This window comes from Larus michahellis, chromosome 4, assembly GCF_964199755.1.
Source record: "Larus michahellis chromosome 4, bLarMic1.1, whole genome shotgun sequence".
In the NCBI taxonomy this organism is placed as follows: domain Eukaryota; kingdom Metazoa; phylum Chordata; class Aves; order Charadriiformes; family Laridae; genus Larus; species Larus michahellis.
Window position 1 is genome coordinate 71,725,990 of NC_133899.1, and position 23,986 is coordinate 71,749,975.

Here is a 23,986-nt window from a genome sequence, read left to right on the forward strand (position 1 = left end):
CACGTTACTCTTTTACTATAAGAAGTCCAACTGAAATGAATGGTGCCATTTGGAAGCGCTTACGAATACATGGTATTAAATGTGTAGTATTACACTACGGCAACCTTGGACTTTAGATTAGAGCAAGTAATGAGCCACCGCTTCCTCAGCACAATGGGAAGTTGTAGATCTGGATTTCCTGCAACGCTGATATCAGAGACAGCTAGCAGTTCTTAAGGAACACTTTTTCCTGGATTAAATGAGAATGTTATAGCATTAAATGATGCAAATAACAGTGATTCAAACTTGTGATTCACACCCCTAGTACAACGGTCTATAACGGTACATTGTCTGCCTACTTTTTTCTTTGCTTTTTTAGCACCAAGGAGAAATACGCTATAGACATGACACCCTTCTAAGGGACATTCACAGCCATACTTCAAAACTACTTTAATTTCTTCACGAAGATTTAAACAAAGAAAAAACTGCGGCCATTATCACCAAGTTTTCTACTATGTCTAAAAGCTTAAATGAAAGACACAGCATCTATTTTGCTCTCTACAGGCAATACCTGTTACTCATATGAGTAACACGTACAGAAGATACACCTTGGAGCACCAACCATCAGAAAAACAAATTTTGTGCTGTAAACTACCTACAAAATTATCTACGCTAGCTCTCACCTCTACAGGAAGAGCAAAGGAAATTAGAATTTAAAAACCATCCGCAATGACACCTACTGGAAGGGAAAGGATTGATGACTCAGGCTCACATCTGCCCTTCACACTCCTCAAATTCTCTCATTGATCTCACACCACCACTGGGCTTACAACGGCATCCTTACCGTGCAAATACATTTCAGAAATAACACCAGCACGTTTCTTCTGCAACATCAGTTTATAATTATTTTTTTTTTTAAATGAACTTCAGCACCTGATAACATTTCCTGCCAGGTGAACCACTGAGCTTCTATAGGAGAAGCCGCAATTTCGCAAGAAAGGCTGATCTTTCAAGATTACCCTAAAAGTTGCACGAGTTACAGGCAGGCCACTAATTCCCCACGTAATCGCCGCCTTCCAAAGGCGAGCAGAAGGTCTCTACCTGCTGCAGATTAACCTCCTCCGCAGCCCACGAACTCCAGGGCACACACGCGAGATTACTCCTTCTCCTCCTCCCGCCGGCCCTTTGACATTCAGGGCCGGCCGGGGACCGAGCAGCGACCCCGGGGCTGCCGTGCCGTGCGGGCCACCCCGCCGCACAACCGCCCGTACAAGTTTCGGCACCGCGCACCGGTGGCGGCGGGGGGGAACAGACACGACGCGGCCCGTTAAACCCATTTCCAGGCTGTTTCTACCCACGGCGAAGCCCGGTCGAGGGAGGCGGGGGGGATGTGAGGAAGCGCTGACTGTCCTTGATGTATTTCGATCCGCTCCCCGGATCCCCACCCCGCTTACTGCGCGCGGGAGGCGGACTGCCGGCGCAGCCCGGGACGGCACCTGGGGCAGGCGGCGGCGAGGGGATAATGCCCGCTCCCCAGGGAGTGGGAGGAGCGGGCAGGGGGGCTAGCCGGGCCATGGGGCCGGGGCGCTCGGAGGGGACAGCGGCCCGCGTCGGGATGCGGCCCGGCGGCCCGCGGCGGCGGCGGTACCTGATGATGTCGTCCTGGTGCCCCAGGTAGAATTTCTGCCGGTGCTCCCGGGGGCTGTAGACCACACCGACCCCCGCCACGAAGTAGACGATCTCCTTGGCCGCCGTGTAGTAGAGGTTGTTGCGGCATTGGTGACCCCGGTAACCGTAGACCCACTCCAGCCGCAGGTGGCAGCTCGGCGCGCTCCGGTCAGCCATGTCCCCCCCACCCCACCCCCCGCCCCCGCCAGCCGGGTACGGCTCTCTCCCGCCGGAGACCCCGCGGGAAGGGGGCGACGACGGGTGGGCCGCCCCACTCCGCTCGGCTCGCTGTCCGCCGCGCTAATCCCTGGCCGCCGACATGAATGCCCGCCGCCGCCACTCGTCCGCCGCCGCCTCACAGAGGGCGCCGCCGACCGAGCCCTCCTCGCCGCCTCGCGCCGCCAGACATGGCTGCACTGAGACACCGCCCGGGACGCCAAGCGAGGGCGCGGCGCGGCGCCGCTCCGGCCCCCCCCGCTTCCCCGCCTGCCCCCCGCTCTGCGCCTGCGCGGAGGGCAGCGCCCTCAGGCGGCCGCGCGAGCGGCGGCGACGGCGGGAAAGGCACGCGGGGCAGCGAGGAGATGGCGGCGCGGGGAGGGGGCAGGAGGTAACGGGCTTCGCCATCGCGCCTTCTTTGGGTTTTGAGGGGGGGAGGGGGGCTTTTTTCTATGTCTTCTCCCCCCTGCAAAATGTAGTTTTATATTTTTACTGCCCCTTTGGGGGATGTGCGCGTTCCTCGCCTTTCTGTCGACCCGCTGCCGCCGGGTGCTCGGCAGCCACCGGGGCTGGGTGAGGCCCTTCTTCAGCTGAGTGTGGAAACCACCCCCCGCCCCGCTCCCCCTGAGGGCCCAGCGGCACCCAGCTGCATTTCATCCAAGGAGAAAACGCCAACTGTAATTTTTAATAGCTAATATTTAACCCTTTGACCCCACCGCTTGCCTCACAGACGGCACAAGAGTCACTTCCCCATTCGTGCCTTAATTTCCCCACGACAATCTTTCGTCCTTAGATCTCAAAGTGTTTTACACGGGAAAGTGTAAAAGTGTACAAAGTCACCGTTTTCCAGTCCCACAGACAGGGGAGCCCACTTCCCCCCCACCACGTCTAAAATTTTGGTCGGGAGAACCTGCTCCTTCCCAGCTTTGTCACGCTGTAGAGGACCTAGCTGGCTAAATAAGTGTACATTACATGATCACGCAAACAGTTTTGCACTATATAAACTTCAATAGTTGTTCTAAAAGCTCCTCAATAACTAGTCTGGTTTGACAATTAAAAATAAACCAAATCATTTTCCTATGACTTTCAGTACAGAGTTGGCTTTCCAAGTGGATGTATTTTGTCAGGATTTCTTTTTAAATCTCCATTTCTTTAACTTCCGTTTCTCTTCTACTATTTTGTTAGTCATATTAACATTTCTTCCACAAAACATCTGCTTATGACTTGTTACATCACCTTGGAGACATTTTTCCCTGCTACTTTATTTACATTTTAATTAGTGGGAGTTCTTCCTCTTAAATCTGTCTTGAGTAAACGTAAGACTATATTATTCTTTTCACTGTTTTAGAAGAATTCTTTTGTGAAAACATGCATTTAAGCATTCTAGTCAATTAGTTTGATATTGACATATTTTCAGTCTGGAACACCAAGAGACTGTATTTTTCTCAAGCTCTAACAATAAGGGTTTTCATGACACCAGGATCAGATGCAGCACTCAGCCCTACACACTTACTGAAAACAACCCAAGGCACATAACACAGGTCTGCAAAGAGATTCATAGAGCCTGAAACTTGACACAAATATACAGCCAAGGAAACTTCCCCTTTCAACGAAAAGTTTAAATTTTTTGAAGGGCTTTTATCCCTAATCAGGATAAAAAGTTGTAAAAATTCACCAACAGGTAAAGCAAATGTTACTTCCACAAAAATCATAAGCACTCTTTTTCCCTTCTGTTTGCTGCCTAAACAACCAGACCACCTTGGAACTCAGGTAGCCGCAGTTTCTCAGGAGTCCCCAGGGTGGGAGACTAACCAGGGAAACAGACTGGAAAATTCCCAACTAGCTCGTCTTAGAAGTACAAAATGTATTACTCTTTCTAATATGATGTTAACTCTGCATGGCTGTTCCATGTTGCTATACCAGCTCTTTTCATGGGAAAGCTGGTTACAGAAAAAGTCTATAACAATGATGCTTAGTCTCATTCTGGAAATAATATGGGAAATGAACACTGACTTCCTGTTGAAAAACAAAAAAAAAAATTTGCATTTCTGCGTTTCTTCCCCTTGAATTCCACAGAATGTTTTGAATATCGATGTACTTTTCATCAAACTGCTGGTAAGATTTTGTGCGGTTCCATAACATTACAAACATATTGAGGCTAAAAATGAGATTACAACTGCAAGGCTGTTCCCTGCATAAGCTGAAGCTTATGAGAAAGGAGGTTTGACAAATACTAAATGTACATGATGACCGAAATAACTTGTTTCAAGCTTTTAAATGTTAATTGGATTGTCAGCAGACATAGGCATTTGATACATATTTGACTTCTGCTGTTGTAAAAGCTCATTTGAAACTGGGAGTACTTTTGTGGTATAAATTAAGAATATATTAATTTTCTCTTTACTGCATGTTTATTGCATATTTAAACACAAATGTACAAAAATACATAATTTATGGTGTCTCTACTTCCTTCTACTCTATATAAGTGTATACTTTTGTTGGATTATTCCTTAAAGTGAAATTCTGGACCTCTTGAGATCAATACTAATGTGCGCTATTAACTTCATTGGAGCTAAAATTTTAATCTTGTGGTTTTACTTGCAACTCAGAAATTAGAACAAGCGAGTATTTGGTTAGTGAAAGTGAATAGGCTGTTTTCAGCCCCACGTTCCAAAACCGCGGTTACTAAAACTGAAAAGAGAAAACAGCAAGCAGAAAGAGACTTTAATATGACATTGGCTCTAACTGGAAGTTGCAGATTGTATTTCCTGAAATGAACAGCAGAACCCAAAACTGTAGTCAGAAAAACTACGTATATGCAATCCAAGGAGGATGGGAATAACTGCATGTCACACACCACACAAACAGCCAATATTTCCTTTTGATTGTTCTGGAATTGACTACCATCTCTAAGGTGAGGAAATGTCAAGAGGGAAACTATTCATTGTTGTAGTTTGCTAACCTTATGCCTACGGATAAGGGGTGCAAGTGAAATTTTACACGCTCAGCATCTATTTTTTTGCTGGGAATTGGAAGCAGTGTAGTATCACAACCTCTTTGTCTACCCTTACTCTGTCTAGCGTTCCCACTCAGCTCTGACGCAAATAATTCCTTTGACTTCTGCTAGCCTCAACATCTCCACATGGTATCGTTGGTACAGGGCAGTCACTTCAGGAACCGCCAGGACCCATGACATCCCTCCATTGGTGTTATATTCTTGTATTCATATACACTAAGACCCTGACACCAGTCCCCTCTCCATTCTCTTTCTTGGTAGATACACAGACCCAGCGTGGCCTTGTCGAGCTCTTCTGGAGCCGTGACCCCACGCCGCACCCCCCTCCCTCCCCGCACCCCGGGCGGGACGGGCACCGCCGAGCCGGAGCTGTCCGTAGTGCTGACCTCGGGGTTTGGCCCGGGACGGGCTGTCGCTGTCCGCGGTGCTGATCTCTATAAGCAGGATCCGTGAGGCCATGCTGTATTCCCTGGGCGAGGAAAGGTATGTTTTATTAGACCTACTGTTATAGTGGGAAATAAACGAGCTTTTAGCCAAATAAGACATTTTTTGTGCTTCCAGTAAGGTATTTTACAAATGAAACATGGTGTTTACCTGTTTTGCCTCAGCTGGGTGTTGTATTTTTCCTATGATGTCAGATACCTCACTGCAAATTATGTTTCATTAGTATAGAGTGACACGAGTACATCACTTCTCTAAATAAAATCAAATAAGCAGCGTTTTAATGTCTCACAACACATACTTATAAGAAGATGTGCTTCCTAGCATATTGTAAATATATTTGCAATGTATCTCATGTTCTGCTAAGTGGAACAAGGCTTAAAGAAGTGATTTCTTAAACAAATGCTCTTGGAACAGCTAATTCCAGAGCACACAAGATGAGGGATTATTCTCTGTTAAGTCCTAAGTAATACAGAGTAGCTGGTTCAAGTAGTAATTATATAATATGAAACAGATGAGCAACAGTGACAACATTAGTTTCAACATCCTCGGGGATAAAAAGGTCTCAGTGTATTATGGGAACACAATGTCTGAAAATAATATTTTGCAAAACTAAGAACCTATTTAAGAAAGAAAGTAATGGGAATTACCTGCAACCATTTAATAGCACTGAGGTAAACACAAAGGATCACAAAGGTGTGTTTACTACTGGATAAAAATAAGAAGTCAAGGAAAACAGACAGCATCGCAAACTCAAACACTGTTTGAGTTAATTCTCCTTCAGAAAATGGAAAATTTAACAAGAAATTGTATACCATATCAGCCATCACATAAGTTGCAAGTTATTAAGAAATTTGAAAGGACTAAGATATATTATTAAATTAACACAAGAGAGATAAATATTTGGTAAAGAAACATTAGAAGTAGTAAGCCTGGAAAATAACCAGCAGGTCTGATGCATCATCAAGAAGTAAAGGAACCAATTAAGGTTAAGAAAATGGCACAGAAAAATGGTTACTGATTTCTTCACATCTCAACACAGAAGAGTCTGGGAAATATAAGATAAGAATATGTAAGGGTATGGTCACAGAAGGAGATATCTTTGTAGCAAGGTGCTGTAAAATGATGAGCTAAAGAGCAACAAGCCACAAGTACATTATACTGTACCTCCAAAAATTCTGACAATTTCAAAATGTTGTAGCTGACATGCTCTGAAGAGAAAAATGCAATTGCTCTTTAAAACCGTGTCCTGTGTTGAAGCATCATCCAATACTGTAACCATTTTAAAAGTAAGTTCTATTATGAACTTGGTAACTATGAATCCATATATTTTCTTTTTGTACTGACTGATAAACTAGATACAATGGTTGAAATGAAAATAAAACAATTATATGTGTATGAAATTAAATATTACGTATATTAATTTGTCCTACTTATGCAAGATAAATTACACTTTGATAATCATAGGAATAGTATTCATTTGGTAAACATTCATTCTGGGCACTGGGAGAAATAGGCATCCTATTGAAAAGAAAATGAACATGTAATTTTCACAATGCAGACAGTAACTAGGGCTGCAATACATTTATTCACAGAAATTTGATTTAGACGTCCTCACATAATGGTTTCCTAACATAGGGCTGGTAAAGGGATGGAAAAGATACAAACATTATTGAAATTAAATTCATTCATCATTAGTATAGAAAGCAACAACTTCTTCTGGACATTCTAAATCATAAATAAATCTGTTTAGGACAGGAAGTGATGCAAGTACATCAGTAAACAATACCAGCTGAAACTGCAGAGGGAACACAATTACTGAAAACCATATACTGGCTTCCTTAGCTGGGACATTTTTACCAAAAGATCTTATTTTAGGTGTCTCCTATAATCCAAAGTTCAAATCCTTTCTCTTCTGAAACTGAGAGAAGGGTTTCAACCATGATTTCAATAGTAAAAATCTCAGTCTAAGAATTTACATCACAGCACATATTTTTTTCCAAATAAATGCAAAAGAACTTCTACATTTAGTTCCAGATTTGAAGTTGCTGTAGTAAAATGATGTTTAATATTGGTCTCAGAAGATAAGCGGTAACATTTGTATTCTTTCTTAAAATGTCTATCACAAACTTCAAAAATTGTCCCTAAACCTTTTGTTAGCACATGAGAACGGTTCACTAAAAAAAATCTTTTTAGTCTATAAACAATAAAAAACTACTGTATTTCAGACTGCCAACAATCTGACACCAGAATGCATTTTGAAGCCACTCAATGGAGCATTCGGTTTCTTTCAGCAATGACATTGTGTTTACACAACATGGCTCTAGTCATCACACACACACACTTGGATCTAAACAGCTTTTTTCAGCCTGCATTTTATGCACAATTATGTGTACTGAAGTCATTCATCTAGGTGATTTGAAGAACTTGTATCAAGCACCAGCACTTGATACGACATATGACAAGCTAAACAGGCTTAAATCAGGCACATAAAGAGTCTGATTAAGTAGCAATGGATTTTCCGTCAATAGAGTTATGATGAAAATCTGATTCTGAACTCTCAAAATCAATTGATTTCAACTCTTGATGAAACTAAGTATAGAATGCAATTTATTTTAAATTCTACTGATGTGACAGCTATCTCTTGCTCCATCTCATGATATGATCAAAAACAATGTGGAGCAACACCTTGTTTGCATGCAGTGGTAATTTTTCTACCTGTTTTCAATTTTTTCTTTACAACTAGGATAGTTGTAGGATGTGGGTAGCTGTAGATAGTAGGATGATCAACCCCAAAGCATGGTGTTAATATTTTGGGGGGGGGCAAATTAATATTTCTGTGGGCTGGTGCTAATTATTAGATTAAAAATTGTCAGGTCAAGATGACATCTTTTTACACAGTAGTTGACAAGGTTTTCAAGATATGCACAGTACTGACTTTGCAAAAGCTCTCAAAAAGCTTAGCTGTCAAAAGGAATCATGAGAGAGCTTAGTTGTAAGTCACTACATAGAATCAACATGCAATAATGCAGGTTTATCAAATTTGACATCATTTACCAGTGATAATATTCAGAAAAAATGAAAGAAATAAAATATGTAAACATTAAAAAAAGTAACAGTATTAACTCTCATAATGCTGACAAACTTAAAAAATCGCATAGCACTATTAATCCAGCAGTGGAATGCAAACCTTAAATTAATTCATCTCATTATATGACACCATACTATCAGATTTGACTAAGCACTGCAACAGATTGGTTAGGGACTGGAACAGGTGGCCCAAAGAGGTTGTGGTTTCCCCATTCTCAGAGATTCTCTAATGTCAGCTGGGCAAGGCCCTAAGCAACCTCATCCAATTTTGAAGTTAACCCTGTTTTGATCAGGAGGTTGAATTAGACAGCCTTCAAAGATCCCTTCCAACTTAAATCATTCTCTGATTTAGATGCTCAGTTCTGTAGGCTGGTTCCCTACACACCTACTGCACTTAAGTCAGTCTATAGACTGAAGTAAAGTAAGCCTACTTTAAGGGCAGCAAATACTTCATTTTAAGGAATTCCAATTGTAAAAGAAAATATGGGCAAGAGACTGCTACATGATATAAATTTTTAGTGTAACTTAAGTGCACAAGCCTCTATAAAATAGTCACTCCTCACAGTAGGAAAATACATCCCTTTCCCACATTTTTGCTCTAAAAATGCTAAATTAATAACAAAACAGACTAACACTTCTAAAAGCAAGAAAGCAGATTTGTAAGACACCTACCTAATTTTTCGTGGGAACTAACAGTATATAAAAAATTATGATGCTGGAATGGCTTTGTAATTAATACAGTATACTGAGTGCCAGAGATCTGTATTCTCTCTCCACCGCTTTCATATACATATATGCATGTGTATATATACATATATATATGAGCAAACCCTTTTACATCAAGCTTTTCAGATATGACTGTTAACTTAGTATTATTACCAGGGTTTCTACTTCGATATTTAGGATCCACTGCAAATAAGTGTGCTAGTCTAGCTGATCTAAACTTTCAAAGAAAGAAGGAGTCAAGCCCAGTTTCTTTAACCTAAGCATCCAGTCATCAGTGGATCCTTTGCCATTTTTTTGCAACCTATCTTTAAATAGAAATAACATACTGGCCTTTTTCATAGGCCACTGTTTTTTTTATAGCTGCATTGATCCCTACTAGTGTGATGACCACCAATCTATATTCAGCTCTGCATACAGGGCATCTGCATTAAAATAGTGCCTCATATGAAACACTGAAGGTAAAAAGGAAGGTAACAATTTCACTTGGAAAACATCCTGTTCATCCTGTACACTGGAGGAGGTGTGGATCTGATCACAAAGATTGTATTCAGTCCATGCATAAATAGAACAGGGCAGACCTAAATTCATATGAAGATTAACGGCTTGGGACCTGAACAGAATTGCCACCTAAGTTCTGTTATCAACTGCTGGATGATCCCTTTTCAGCTAGACCATGGTAACCATGGTTAGGATATCATGTATGATCGGCAAGAAGCAGCAGTATTCTTATTGATGATAGCAATAGTTGCTATTGATGCATATTGTTGTCTTGGCTGGTCACAGAATGAAACCTGCAGCTGTTACTACAAATTACATTCCCCGATGCTGAATCTAAGCCTCAGTGCAGAACTCTGCTCTTAATGCAATTTCATTTGCATGACTTCTAATTTTCTATGGTCAGTAAGAAATGGGTTCTACAAGAACAGTTATATGAACTCAAGTTCAGATGGCAGGGTCCTTGCTGAAAATACCATGTGAAGAGGGAACTTCCTCTTTGTGCTCTTCTGCCACAACTATATGCCTTCCCAAAAAGCAGGCACATGGCATGGCCTGATCTGTAGTCCTGTTCAGGTTCATTCAAAGCACAGAAAACAAAACTCGCTCTACGCTCTGTTGCTCTCAATTCTCCCAACATCAAATGTATCTGAATCATTAGAATGAACCCTTTTTGCATGTCATCTTTCAGAATGCCAACTCTTGTTCAAAGGCAAGCCAGACATCTCTAGCTGAGGCAATCTGCAGGTAGATATGCGGTAATGTCAATGTTCATTTTCAAGCCCTTGTTAATTGTATTGAGCAGCAAATTACATCTTTCTTCTGTATTCTTAAATCTTAAGAGAGATGAGTAAGTGACAGAAGCAGTAGCCTGCATCTGAATGACTTAGCTACTGAGAGGTACAGGACGTTTCTCTAGAGAGTTGCATAAGAAATTTTAAGATACCAACAGAATTCTAGGAACCATTTTTAGGTTCTATTCCTGGTTTTATCATAAGAATGTGAGTTCATTATGGCAGATAAGGCCTGAGAATTAGCATTCCTAGTTCAAGAAACAAGTGTGATTGCTTGATGCACAGAAGACCCCCGTGGGAGACTTACAGAGAAAGGCAAAGTCAGCCTATAGCATCTATGTTTTTAAAATGAAAGAGGTCTTAGATATCGGTGAGTCCCGTCCTACTCTCCTCTTCCATACGTGCTTTGTAAGAAGCTAATTCATGTATCTCATACTCATAGTTTAAATGTTAAGAGACTGATGCAGAAGAGTCACAAGAACATTTGGAAAATACAAATCATTTTAGGCATACCAATAGTTTATTCTGGAGGAGTATGTAAAGGAGAAAAGCATTAAATACATCTGTCCTTTCAGAGCCAGTATTTGGTATCAATTTAAAGCGCCCTTGTCAGTAGAAAGAAAAAAAGCTGTATTAAAAGAAAAGGTGAAAACGCGAAGCCGATTTAAAACTCTAAGCAATATTTAATCTTGACAAGTAATTGAACAATTAATTGAAACACAACTCAAATCCAGTACACAGATATAGATGTCAACAAAACCCATGTTTTATAAAAAGCAATTATACAAATGCATGTGTTTTATGAATAAAGATAAATAAAAATGGATTCCTGATATTCAGTAGAGCTCCCTGATATTTTAATTTAGAAATAATTATAATAAGAGTTCTTATTGTAGCCTGTCTTGGGCATATCTAGTTTTCAAATAAAGAATAAACCATAGACAGAAGAGAAATTAAACTGTCCCTTTCTTCTGAGTCCTGAATTTTCCATTCTTGGTTCAAATAAATGAAGGTAAGGTTCAAATTACCCATGAGACAGTGATATCATCACAATACTCCAGCTGTAAATAAAGCAGCACCATTGAATTTCCTGTCCTTTCACAGAAGATGAGAATTGTCTCTCAAAACATACTACCTAAGGTCAGGTCACTTCTAATACAACAAACGTGCATAGTTATACAAGACAAACACATGACTTTTCTTTAATAAACCTTGGTGATTTCTATAGTTATATGACATACCTATAATGGTCCCAAGATAGCATTGATACAATGAACGTGGAGGGATTAATTATAGTTGGAGGACATCTGATTTTTATGAGCAAATTCATCACTTCTACCTAAAGTAACGGAAGGGACTAAACACGACAGTACAAAACTTCTGAAAAAAGAATGCAGACAAGCCTGTATTGCACTCAAGCCAAGCAACGTCCACCTTTCGTAATATCACACATAAACACTACTTGTAACATTTCACACAGTGAAATCCATCTTCCACCTACACAATCTCTCCCGTAACACTGCTGTTACTAAATTATGATTTTTTTTCTACCAGTGTTAAATGGGAAATTTATAATTTATTCTTCTCCCATAAATTAAGTACATCTGAGGTATAATTCCCAAAATTGTCCAACTTTCCATGGAATGAATTTTCCTCATTTTGGGAGAGAGTGGGTGAAAGATGCAGATAGCTCAAGCAAGGTGCTCAAACAGCATCTTAGCCCTCAGCTATAGGAAAGAAACTGAGCAGTTTCACACACATTCAAAATTATTCTTTCTCCATACACTATGGAGTATGCCAGATGTGACAAATCCTGATGTATAACATGGAGATTTAATCACTACTAATTTTACTGAAACCAACCACTAACTTTCCATAAGCCACTGGATAGCTTCCTTGTGATAGTACTTCCAGCTCTCAAATGCGGTGTCAATTATATATTTGAATCCATGACATCATGAAGGAAATGCTCCAGATCTGAAAACTGATCCATAATACCTTTAATGCCAGAGCCTGAAAGATACTATGTTCTCACTTTTGCAGAGGAGGGCCAGCATGTTCAGTCTCCCAAGCTGTGACTGTGCGCCCCCAACAACAACAAATGTCATCCATTTGAATGCTACTAAGAGTTTTTTCATGTACTGCAGCCTGTGTGAAAAAACTCCTGAGAAGCCAAACAGGCTCGCCAGGCTTTTGTCAGCATGATGACAAATACAATTCGATGGCAGAGTGATTTATTTAAACAAAATAAATGTTATTTACAGGCCAGTTGTGTAGCGGGGCTACATACAGTGGGCACAGAACACTCATTTGCTGCCCAGTTGGCTGAATTCTGTTTAGATCTAGCATATACAGCTTAAATGACTATGATTAACTCTCAAGTCACCAGTAGCTCATTTCATGCATAGAAAGGCGTAGGTACAAAGGACTAGCGTACAGAGTTGCATCACATGAGGCTCTGAGAGCAAAAAGCTTTGATGTAGAAACTTTTGCAAAGTCAAATTTGCACTGATCTTTGGCTCAGACTCACCCAGTCCAACTTCGAGATAGAGAACAACTTTAGAAAAAATGGGTTATGTGGTACACTGCACAACTATGCACTAGACAGGAATTTGTCTTTGTGGGAAATGAGAGGAACAAGTTCTTTTTTCCTGTTCACATGAATCAGTAGTGACAACTGCCCAGAGGTGGTGGCAGGAGCAGCAGATTGCACTGTAGGCCAGTATCTGATCAGCTTTGTTGTCGGCCTTCTGTACTTGCTCTTTTATATACACCTCAGCTCTGCAGAAAGGCAATTCCTGGGCTTTTTTCTTTTACTGTTGGCATCAGCCAAATACATATGGTACACTTTTTGGGGATAAGCATCAACATTTGCAATAGAGGTTGGTACCAGATACCTCAACAGACAGGTACCATTAGCATCTAAGAAGGCCACATCACCAGAGCAAACACAGCAGCTCTAAATTAGGCATATGTGTTTAAAGGGAATACTGTTCACCTGACTTCAAAGAAACTAAAAAGACCAGGAGTCTTTAAAGGCCAGGAGGCCAGCAGCAGACCCTCAAGGAAATACTGCAAAAAAATAACCTAAATTTTGTTTTCCTCTACTGCAAAGGCCTTACAGCAGGGCTCTAAAACACCCTAATTATGTAGCTGGAATGAAATATTCTAAATTAATCTACGCTTCTCAGAAGGTGACATGCAAAAGACTATTTACAAGCCTGTGGTCAAACTGTGCAAAATGACCTGAGGCTAACTAAAGTGCATGGCTGCCTATGCTGATAGTCTATTGTAAAAGTTAATGTTACTGTTAACTAGGAGAAACATAGAAAAAAGGATATGGAAATTCCTCTGTACTCTCTTCCCATTACTCATCTCAGTCTGGGAGGACTGCAACTCAAGAGTCCAGGAAAGGACAGCCAGAGCTATAGTGGCTCTATTCATCAGCTCCTGTTTTACTTCCTCCATCAATGCAATTCCCCCTCTTTTTCTCATATGCCATAGGATAATTAATCAGTGCTATCGATCAGCCCTACAGTTAGTCCTAAACCGTGATCACGATTTGTTTATATCCCAAGTCAGCCAGGGAGTTCACACGTGCCTTCAAGGATTTCTGCATTCCTGCCAGTAAAGCTTTTCTATGGGGTCTTATTTGACATATTCCTTAATGTACTAGTTGCTATGTACTGGCTTCCCAAATCCTGTTGTCCCAGAAAGTGGGTAGCAAGTATTAGAAATACTTGCTGGACTACCCATCTGGGTTCTATGCTGTGTTTGAGAATTACAAAAGTATGCAGGAGTGCCTCTACGCACACCAGAAATAAGTATTCAGATCCAGATTTATTTGGAAATAAATATCATAGGCAGATGGATAGGGTGAGTTTCTGAGTTGAACAGGTATGAAGTTTCTCCCGATTTTGTATGTGACCTAACTTCAGCTGCAATGGATTTTGCTTATTCTGTCCCCAAAGGTAGTCTTCTCCTGAATCTAATTCCTGGCTTTTGAGCTTTCGTGCTGGAGGGGGACTGCCATACAGGCCTCTACAAAGCACACAAAGACAGACACAGGGACTTTGTGTGCCTTATTCCAGGATTTTAATAAGTTAGAGAAGTGGAATGTGGCTACCCACAGATATTATTATTTGGAGGAAGTACTAGACTGGTTAAAAGGTTCAAATTTGGGTATTCCATTAATCAAGATAAATGAGAGTCCCCATATTAAAGAGCTCAGGACACTCCCCTACACAAGAAGTGAAAGCCAGCATTATCAGTGGAAAAGACTTCAAAAATGATACGCATAGGATGATTTCTGTGCCAATACCACAGACAGGCCAGGATATAAGCGTGCCAAGAAAGCACACCAGCAGCACGTTTGGGGATTTAGCCTCACCTGGTAGCAGCAACAGGCTGTGACAGACAGAATGCATTTTTATGCCTGCTCCTGAGGTAGGACTGGACTCCAGGGATGCAGATAACATCTGCACCAGGGGATTGGCCTTACTTGAAAGATAGGACTAGTTGAATTGTGCAATTTTATGTGTCAGTGCTCTACTCGTACAGAAATCTGTCAATATTGGATTGAGTCTTCTTTGAAACGTAGTTCCAGGATCGGGACATACTTTTTAGGCAGCCGTTTCTGAGAAGAAAACAGTGCCACAGTTCAGAGAATTGACGCTATCTAAGATTTTATGGAGAAGGATCATAGATATTATCAGGTCTATATTCACCCTCTGAATAGTGCGCGTAGAGAGGCAACGCATGAACAGGGACTTACACGTACTGTAACCGCCGACACTTGGGTGCGCACACCTTTCTCTGTCCATCTTCACTTTTCCCTACCCTTATACAAACTTATCAGTGAAATGTTCAATGCACCATGTGTAGCTTCTGGAACACAGATAAAATTGCGATGTGATCTGGAACCAAGAGAAGACTGACAGTGTGTTTCTATTCTACGCGCTGGCAGGTAAACCATGAAAGTAAATGGTTTGATAAAAGCTAAATTTCCAGAATTGCTTTACATTTGGAGCTATATGAAGGAAATAGTCAAAGGCTCTTCCTCATATAAGTATTGCTGACGAATTATTAGATTCATCTTTCTTTGAACTTTGATCTAAGGTATAGGAAGGATTTTGCTTTATTTTAGTTCTGAGTCTTCACATTGCCATGGGTGGATGAATTAGGCATGCCACCACAACTCTTTCTGGCTTCATACATTTGAATTAGATGCATACCATCACGTAGAAACTGAAAAATACTCTTTCTCATATCTGCAGCCAAACAGAGAGCAAAAACCTCCTGCACAGTACAGCTTGAAAAGAAGGAAAAAGAACTTCCTGTCATTCGTAACACTGTAAAATCTCATTGTAAAAAAGCTGAAGATCCATCTTGATCTAATTGCTACTATACGACAACATTACTTAAGCCTGATCACTAAGTGCAATAATCACCCTTCACAACAGCGTAACAAACAAAAATTGCTCCAGGACCATCTTCCCCTTTCTTTTGCTGAGAAGCTATATGGCAGTATCTAACAGGCTAACTTTGGAAGACTGTGACCTTTCTTGTTATAGATAGAATCTTGGCGATATAAAACTTTGGCTGAAGTCCAGTAATATGTGTATTACTGATTAAATATACAGCAGTTCTCTCATACGAAAAGCATTCATTTTCCACCTCTCCTCCCAGGAGAGCTATTTGAAATGCTTACTGTTTTTCTTGCTTTTGGGGGCATCCTCCCATGACCAGGGACCAAATACTGGCACTCCACATGACTCACAATTTATTCCCATTGGTTTCTAGTCACACAGCCTCATCTCATTTTTTTCTTCTGAAAAGTCATCAGTGGAACTCCAAGTTCATCCCCCATATAAAGCATGCAGCTTCATACTTCTTTCTGGGTCTCCACTGCTTTCTGCTGGAAAGCCAAGTCACCTTGAACGTCCATAATTTTCTCTAGAAAACAGAAAACACTGTTTCCTTGTCAAGCCAAACGCCCTCAGGTGAGCCAGAGCATAGAGTAGTCGATGATATCTATGACTAATCCACCACTTGCTTACCCGAATGCAGAGCTCCCAGGTTGACAGAGTACTTGGAAACCTGAGTCCATTGTGTCTGCCTGCAATCACTGCTTCATTGTGTTGCGGTTTGATTTATTATCTCAAAATGGAAATCATTAAAAAAACCTGTTGTAATCAAACATTCTCAGCATCCCTAGACATTTAGTTTACTTTGTAGTCTGGAAGTAGTCATTAAGATATTAAGGCTCAAAATAAGTGTTCACAAAGAAAAAATTACATGTAGCACTATAATTATGAGGTTTTTAAGACGGTAGTGTCAGAATCAATAAAATTTAGGAGCTATTGGTCTCCTCTGTTTTCCTCTGTTTAACTGACGTGGTGGGCTGTTCACAAAAGAAAACTGCCTTTTAAAAACAGCAAGTATAAAACATTTGGGCATTATTTGTCTCCAGTAAACCAACTAACACCAGTTTGGCATTTTAATCTAACAACTTTGTAACTAATGTACTGACTTCACAGTGTGTCTCTCCGAACTGGAAGTGCCATTCATGTTATGTTCCTTAAAAAAAGTAGCAGCCCAGACGTGCTGAATTACCTAAGATAGTAACAGCAGGCATTTAAATAATTTAAAAACAGTTCATCTTATAAACGTACACAAAAGTGGAGGATCTTCAAGTTAGTATTTTTAATAAATCTGTAGGTTTTGACCAGTTTTCACAATCTCTCTGAATAGCACATCCTGCTCATCGTGCTAAACCTGACCATAAAACACATGCTGGAGGATTTGCCATTTAAAAGAATTTGTAAACAAAATGGGATAATATCGTACAGCTCAATGGTTACTCAGCCACCACTGCCTAGCAGTATCACAGCAGATGGTCTGACAGAGCAACAAGAAATACAGTTCACTCTTCTGACTAACCTGAGGTATACAGTGACTCTCCTTGTGCAAGTCTCCTACATGTTTTGTGGGAATGCAACACACATGGACCCCCACAATGACTTAAAAACAGAGAAGGAACAGAAAATATTGTACTATTTCCTTTCCACTCTTCTTAACTGGAGGTGGCATGGGTCCCCGAAAAGACTTCACTCAGATCACTGTTTCCCTGTTGTGGTGGGTTGACCCTGGCTGGGCACCAGATGCCTACCAAAGCTGCTCTATCCCTTCCCTCCTGAGCTGGACAGGGGAGAGAAAATATAACGAAAACCTTGTGGGTCGAGATAAGGGCAGGGAGAGACCAATTACAGTCATTGGCAAAACAGACTCGACTTGGGGAAAGTAGTTTAATTTATTACCAATCAAATCAGAGTAGGATAATGAGAAATAAAAACTAAGTCTTAAAACACCTTCGCCCCATCCCTCTCTTCTTCCTGGGCCCAACTTCACTCCTGATTTTCTCAACCTCCTCCCCCCAGCGGTGCAGGGGGACAGGGAATGGAGGTTGCGGTCAGTTCATCACATGTTGTCTCTGACGCTCCTTCCTCCTCAGATGAAGACTCCTCTCACTCTTCCCCTGCTCCAGCGTGGGGTCCCTCCCATGGGAGACAGTTCTTCACAAACTTCTCCAACGTGAGTCCTTCCCATGGGCTGAAGTTCTTCACAAACTGCTCCAGCGTGGGTCCCCTGCAGGGTCACAAGCCCTGCCAGTAAACCTGCTCCAGCGTGGGCCCCTCTCTCCACAGTTCCACAGGTCCTGCCAGGAGCCTGCTCCAGCACGGCATCACAGCCTCCTTTGGGCATTCACCTGCTCTGGCGTGGGGTCCTCCACAGGCTGCTGGCGGATATCTGCTCCTCTGTTAACCTCCATGGGCTGCAGGGGGACAGCCTGCCTCACCATGGTCTTCACTATGGACTGCAGGGGAATTGCTCTGGCTCCTGGACCACCTCCTCCCACTCCTTCTTCACTGACCTTGGTGTCTGCAGAGTTGCTGCTCACACATATTCTCACTCCTGTCTCTAGCTGCTGTTCCACAGCAGTTGTTTTCCTCCTTCTTACATATGTTATCCCAGAGGTGCTACCACCGTCGCTGATTGACTTGGCCTTGGCCCACAGTGGGTCCTCCTTGGAGCCGGCTGGCATCGGCTCTGTCGTACATGGGGAAAGCTTCTAGCAGCTTTTCACAGAAGCCACCCCCATAGCACCCCTGCTACCAAAACCTTGCCATGCAAACCCAATACACCTGTGCAGTCCACATGGGACAACCCAAACCCAGCTGTCTACAGCTGCTACTTCAGTTCAAGCCACTTACTCCCATATTAGAATAAGCCTAGTCCTGGGACCAGCACTGCTGTTTCTCCATCTTTCCACCTGACATTGATCTCACTAGCCTGGATATCCATTTCATGGATCTTGGACAAATTGATAGTTCAGGTCAGACAAAAGTAGTAAAACTATAATGATCTGTTAAAATGCCAATGACATGATTTTAGCTCTCTTGTTAGTGTTCATCCATCAGAGATTCTCACATCACAACGTCACTTATTTCTCCAAGCACCCCTGGAGATTTTTTTCTTCCTTTTACTTGGGCTAAGGGTTGCAGTCAGCATCTTACAATACATACAAAGTCAGAGTAGTTGTATTACAGCTTTTTTCGCCGCTAAATATCTCAGTCTTACCATTTCTCTGCAAGAACTAATGAACTAAAGGAACTAATGGAGTCTGCAAGACTGAAAGCAGTTCTGTTCACAGCAATCTGTACTTTTCTCAACCAGGACCCCCATGGCTCTAAAGGGCATTTTACCCAAATAAGGGTTAAAGGGCTTGTATTCTTCTTGTTTAGGCATATATTCCAATTTGAAACGTCTCTCGGTAATAGGACAGTAAGTAATAGGGCACACTTAAAAACAGTGGGGTTATTTGAAATCTACTGTTCTCGGTATTACAGATCAAACTGCTTTCAGACACCGATGTATCAGCCCACGAGAAGCTCCTGCAGGGAGGGCTGGGCCCAACAGCGGGGCCACGGCTCGCTGGCACCAGCCGCCTGAACCCGCGGAACCCCCCGGCCCCTCCGCCCGTCCTGCCTCCCCCGAGGCCTCAGGCGCGGCGCGCAGGCCCTGCCAGGCCGAGGCGGGGCCTGCCGTTTCCGCGGCAGCAGCTCGGCCGCCCGCGCTCCGCCCCGGGCCCCGCTCGGCCTGCAGCGATCCGGGAGGGACCGGGGGACCCAGCCGGAGCCGCTGCGGCGGTGCTGCCGGCGGGATGGGGCTGGAGCCGGAGCCGCTCTTCCAGGCCTGGAGCTACTTCAGGCGGAGGAAATTCCGGCAGTGCGCGGATCTCTGCTCGCAGCTGCTGGAGAGGCCGCCTGGCGAGCAGGTAGCGGGGGCCGGAGCGGGAGGCGGCGGCGGTGGTCTCGTTCGGCACCGGGCCGCGTCCCTGCTTCCTCAGCGGCCCGGCCGCCCGAGAGGGCGAGCCGTGCAGGGCTCCCTCGCTAGCTGTTGCAGCCGCTGGAGAGGCCCGGTGTGACCCCTGTTAGCGAGCCGGGCCGGGCAGGGTAGGCCTAGGCCGCGCCGCGCTCCGCGGGGAGGAGGAGGAGGAGAGGAGCCGGGCAGCCCCTTCTCGCCGAGCTCCCTAAATCTCTCTTGAAGGCGCAGGCGGTGAGCGCGGGGCCGCCGGCTCCTCCTCGGAGAGGTCCCAGCCCAGCCCGGAGAGGAGAGGGGAGTAGTGCGATAGGTACATTGTGCTGCTGGGGATGGCACCGAGACAGTAGTGGGGTCACAGGACGCCCCACAACAAGGATTTTTAACTCAAGATTTTGCGGCGTTTAAGGAAGAAAAGCCAAGACTAAAAATCCGGTCTGCTTAAGGATGTTGATTTTACACCAGTGTTCAGGTATCTGCTGTATGGACTAAACCTCATAAGGTTGAGCGACACCCATTTTAGCTCACTTCACATCTGAGCATTACCATGGGACAGAGAAGGTGTTTGCATTCCTCTCTCTTTGCTCTTTATCCAGCTGCAAAGTCTCTGGAAACGTGTGTGTGTTGTTCAATACCTGTGTATTTTCCCACCCTTCTGTAAGAAGGACAGATTTCAGAATGTTGTTTCTGGATTAACAGTTGTATGCGTGTAAACATTTTTACAGCCATATTTGGAAAACAGTAATTGAATGGACTTTATCTTCATCATAGACACTTTACAGTGAATTAATAAGTCCAAAGCATCCTGTAGCTACATATTTTAAGAATCTTGAAGGCAGTTCTTTTTAATCACAGAGAAAGAGTCTTTAAAGAAAACTACACAGTCACACAATTGTGTAAATGTAAAGCGCAGTAATTGATTAAACTGATTTAGGATAGGTATTTAAAATATGCTTTTGTTTATGTTCTATACTGTAAGGCTACTTGTATACTACAAGGAGCCATCAGCGGAAAAATTTTTAGTGGAGAAGGCAGTCCAAGAAAATTAGTCTGGAACACTGAATGGGTTTGAGTATTAGTTCTGTGCAAGTCCTGTATCATTTATATGTATTTACACTATTGAGTTTTGATACATGTAATCTTTGCATATTCAAGTACAGCACTTGATTTGTGAGAGAAACTGTTGAGACAATGCAGATAACAACAGTGGAGGTCGTGAAGATCATAGCACTTCTGTAGGTATTCATTTATATTTTTTTATTAGTAAAAAGTTTTTCAATCTATGATCTCAATATGGAAGTGTAAAGACAACTGCATTTCAACTGAGTTGCTGAAGCTTAAGTATAAAACTGTTTTGTTACACCTGGCAACTCCAAACTTTTGCTGGGCAGTTTCAAGTCGCACTGGGGAACTTGTTGAAGATATCTGCAACTGACAAAAGTGGGGTAAGGAATAGAAGCTCTACAAGGCTGGCAAAAATGTTTGGGAGGAAACTAACAAAACGTTAATGAGAGGATGTAGATCCCATTTGGTTTTCCTTCTTCCAAATATTGATTGCACGTGCTGCAAATATTTAAGTAAATAAATGAAATTGTTTTGTTAGATAGAGCTACACATTCTCCTTAGAGGAGGATCTTGCATACCAGCAATATGAGAGGTTTTCTAAATACTATATAAAGTTGGAGCAAACAATTGGTCACTTAATTTAATCTTTGAAACGATCACACCAAGCTATAAGCTTCATCTTCTATAAGAATGAAAGAAAACATTTAAGATAATTATGCTTTGAGAAGCAGTGGAGGATGGGGATATGAATGATGCCTATACTACATCAAATCATAAGCTCTTAGAAGAGTTCCTGTATGAAGTCTCTGAATTTTAAGATCAAGTTTCATCAGTGTTTTGGAAAGACTTCCAGGTCATGGTTGCCTGCAAAGGACTGGACTTTATAACTTCAGTGTGTTCGTTTCAGAACTATATTCCTGTTCACAGTTTTATGTGGAAAAGGTACTCTTCATCACCAGCGCATTTTGAACCTGTCTGAAAGTTTAGATGGAAGAGAAATGTCTTGGCTTTCTGTAGAGGCAAACTTGAAATATGGTTAGTTTGGCTCTTGCCCCATATGTTCTTTTTGAGGAATCCTTATTAAGAGCTCTTTTTAAGCAGGAATTAATGACTTCTAAAAATATTTTAAAATATATCTATTTTAGCTTGGAAAATATCAGTCTTCCTCTTTAACATTTTAAAAGTGCATGGAACAATGTTTCAGTGTTTCTCTGAAAAGGTATTTCATAGAGCAATGTTCGAGTAAAGCACACTGCAAGTTTGCAAACACCATCAAGTGGATTTTACTCCATAATAAGTACTTTATCTAAGTGCAGTAATAGTTTAGAGACTTTTTAAAAAATAAAATAAATGGAGAGGTGATTAAGTGTCAGTTCAGCACGTTTCTTCAGAAGGATCATGGAGTTTACTGTACTTCATGGTGTAAATGTAATGGCGACACAGCTTTCTTCCGTCATTCCTCTCAGTTAGTCCAGACAAAGAGCCCAGCTCCTGACGGGAGAAGATGTGGCGTTATTTACATCACCGGTTTATTTTGGTACAGCAGGTTGGAGAAACCAGAATATCAGTCAAATAACTTGCAAGCATGCAACTTGAACCAAGCTCAGACCAATTCAACGTACAAAATCTTACACTTGTAATCCCAAGTAAAACATTTTCTAATTATTTAGTTAAAAGATAGCTTTAACATTCATGGCAATTAGACGTGGAATGGCATTTCTCTTCTTCAGTCTCCTGTGCTCATGATGTCTTAGATTTTACACTTTTTATTGTAATCAACACAAAATCTTAGTATTTACTTGTTACCTGTCCAAGTAAGCCTGTATTGTATTATTCTGCTTCTCATTTGTAAAGCCTTGCAGGTCTCTTCCCTAACTATGTTGTTGCACTTTCAGCTCATTACTGTCTAACACTTGCTGCTTTCAGGTACCAGTCTGTCACGTTTGCCCTGCTAGACTTCAGGCATAGAGTAAAGGAAATAGTAACGTGCCTCAAGAATGTGTTTCGTATGTAGTTGAAACCTTACAAACTATTTTGAACCTACTTAATACAACATAATGAAAAAACAAATCATGTTTATGCATTGCAGCATGAATACTTCGCATTTAACAGAACCTTTATTTTTATAAAACGTTTGAAAGACACTAAACTCCAAGGCTGAACACTGAGGTAATTAGAACTCAAATAAGTGATGTATGTGGCTTAATTCTCCTGGCTGGCCTAATCAATGCTAGTGTGCATTATTCTGTATTTATTCTAATGGTAGCATATGAGTGAAGTTGCTGTATTTGTGAATACTGGAAAAGTGATCTAAGATGACTTTTTTTTAAAGTTAATTAAGGATCCAAGACCATTCTCATGTAGATTGACTGATGATTTCTGAAATCTGCTACTTTTGAAGGTGGCATGTTAATGAAGTCAGTAGTTCTTAAATATTTTGGTCCAACTTTATTTCTGTCTTCTTCATCCACCTGCCAGAAAATGGTGCCATCTTCCATCTGTGTCAATTACATTACTAGTATTTTAGTATAACCTGCAGAAACATCTAAAATTAAGTATGTATCATTTTTGGTACCTAGCCCAATATGTGTGGTTTATTATGCTTAAAAAACATGTAGCAATTCTAAAACATTTAATCGTCAAACCCTTAATGGGAGCACTTCTGCAAATCAGGCCCAAGATACGTCATGTTGGGCACCAGGAAAGCAAACGGACAAATGACAACCCTTACAGAAAGTTTGGATTAAGTGAGCTGCTGTGCAGCACAAGGGAATACTCAGCTGCTGTAATCACTGTGCCATCTGTTCTCATCCTCTTGTCCCATATCCTGCTAAGCGTTTGCCTCCCAACCTCTGCAAACAGGGAAAGAAGGATCTCATAAGAACAGTAGCCTTGGTCACTTCATGCATGGATTGGATAGGGTATAAGCATGTGTTAGGATATGGTATGAACCCAGCCACGGGAGACGGCATCCTTTAAAGAGATGCGCAGGAATGGTTGAGTTAAACTGTGACTGTCATAGGTCAGAACCTTTTTATGCTCAGGCAACTAGCCTTCTCTCTTCTAAGACATGTAATGTAACAGTAAGTAAGTAAAGGGAGAGACTAACAGCACA

General features: G+C 42.0%; 2 protein-coding genes across 7 annotated transcripts in view; one reads left to right on the forward strand and one right to left on the reverse strand.

The window, feature by feature from the left end:
• The window catches only part of EML5 (EMAP like 5), a 113,157-nt gene extending 111,026 nt beyond the window's left edge, over positions 1–2,131 (reverse strand). For all 4 annotated transcript variants that reach the window (XM_074585464.1, XM_074585463.1, XM_074585467.1 and 1 more), the window contains exon 1: positions 1,628–2,131. In XM_074585464.1, coding sequence (XP_074441565.1) covers positions 1,628–1,824 — 197 coding nt within the window. In that variant the 5' untranslated portion in view covers positions 1,825–2,131. The remainder of the gene's footprint in view (positions 1–1,627) is intronic.
• An 18-nt stretch (positions 2,132–2,149) lies between these two features.
• The window catches only part of TTC8 (tetratricopeptide repeat domain 8), a 60,339-nt gene continuing 38,502 nt past the window's right edge, over positions 2,150–23,986 (forward strand). Inside the window, exons 1-2 of one of the 3 annotated variants that reach the window (XM_074585470.1) lie at positions 2,150–2,254; positions 5,141–5,362. Coding sequence is in view for 2 of the 3 variants with exons in the window: in XM_074585468.1 (XP_074441569.1) it covers positions 19,649–19,762 (114 nt within the window). In the remaining variant the exon portion in view is untranslated. Of the gene's footprint in view, positions 2,255–5,140; positions 5,363–19,354; positions 19,763–23,986 lie in introns of those variants that run through there. The other 2 variants (XM_074585468.1, XM_074585469.1) reach the window with 2 other exon arrangements.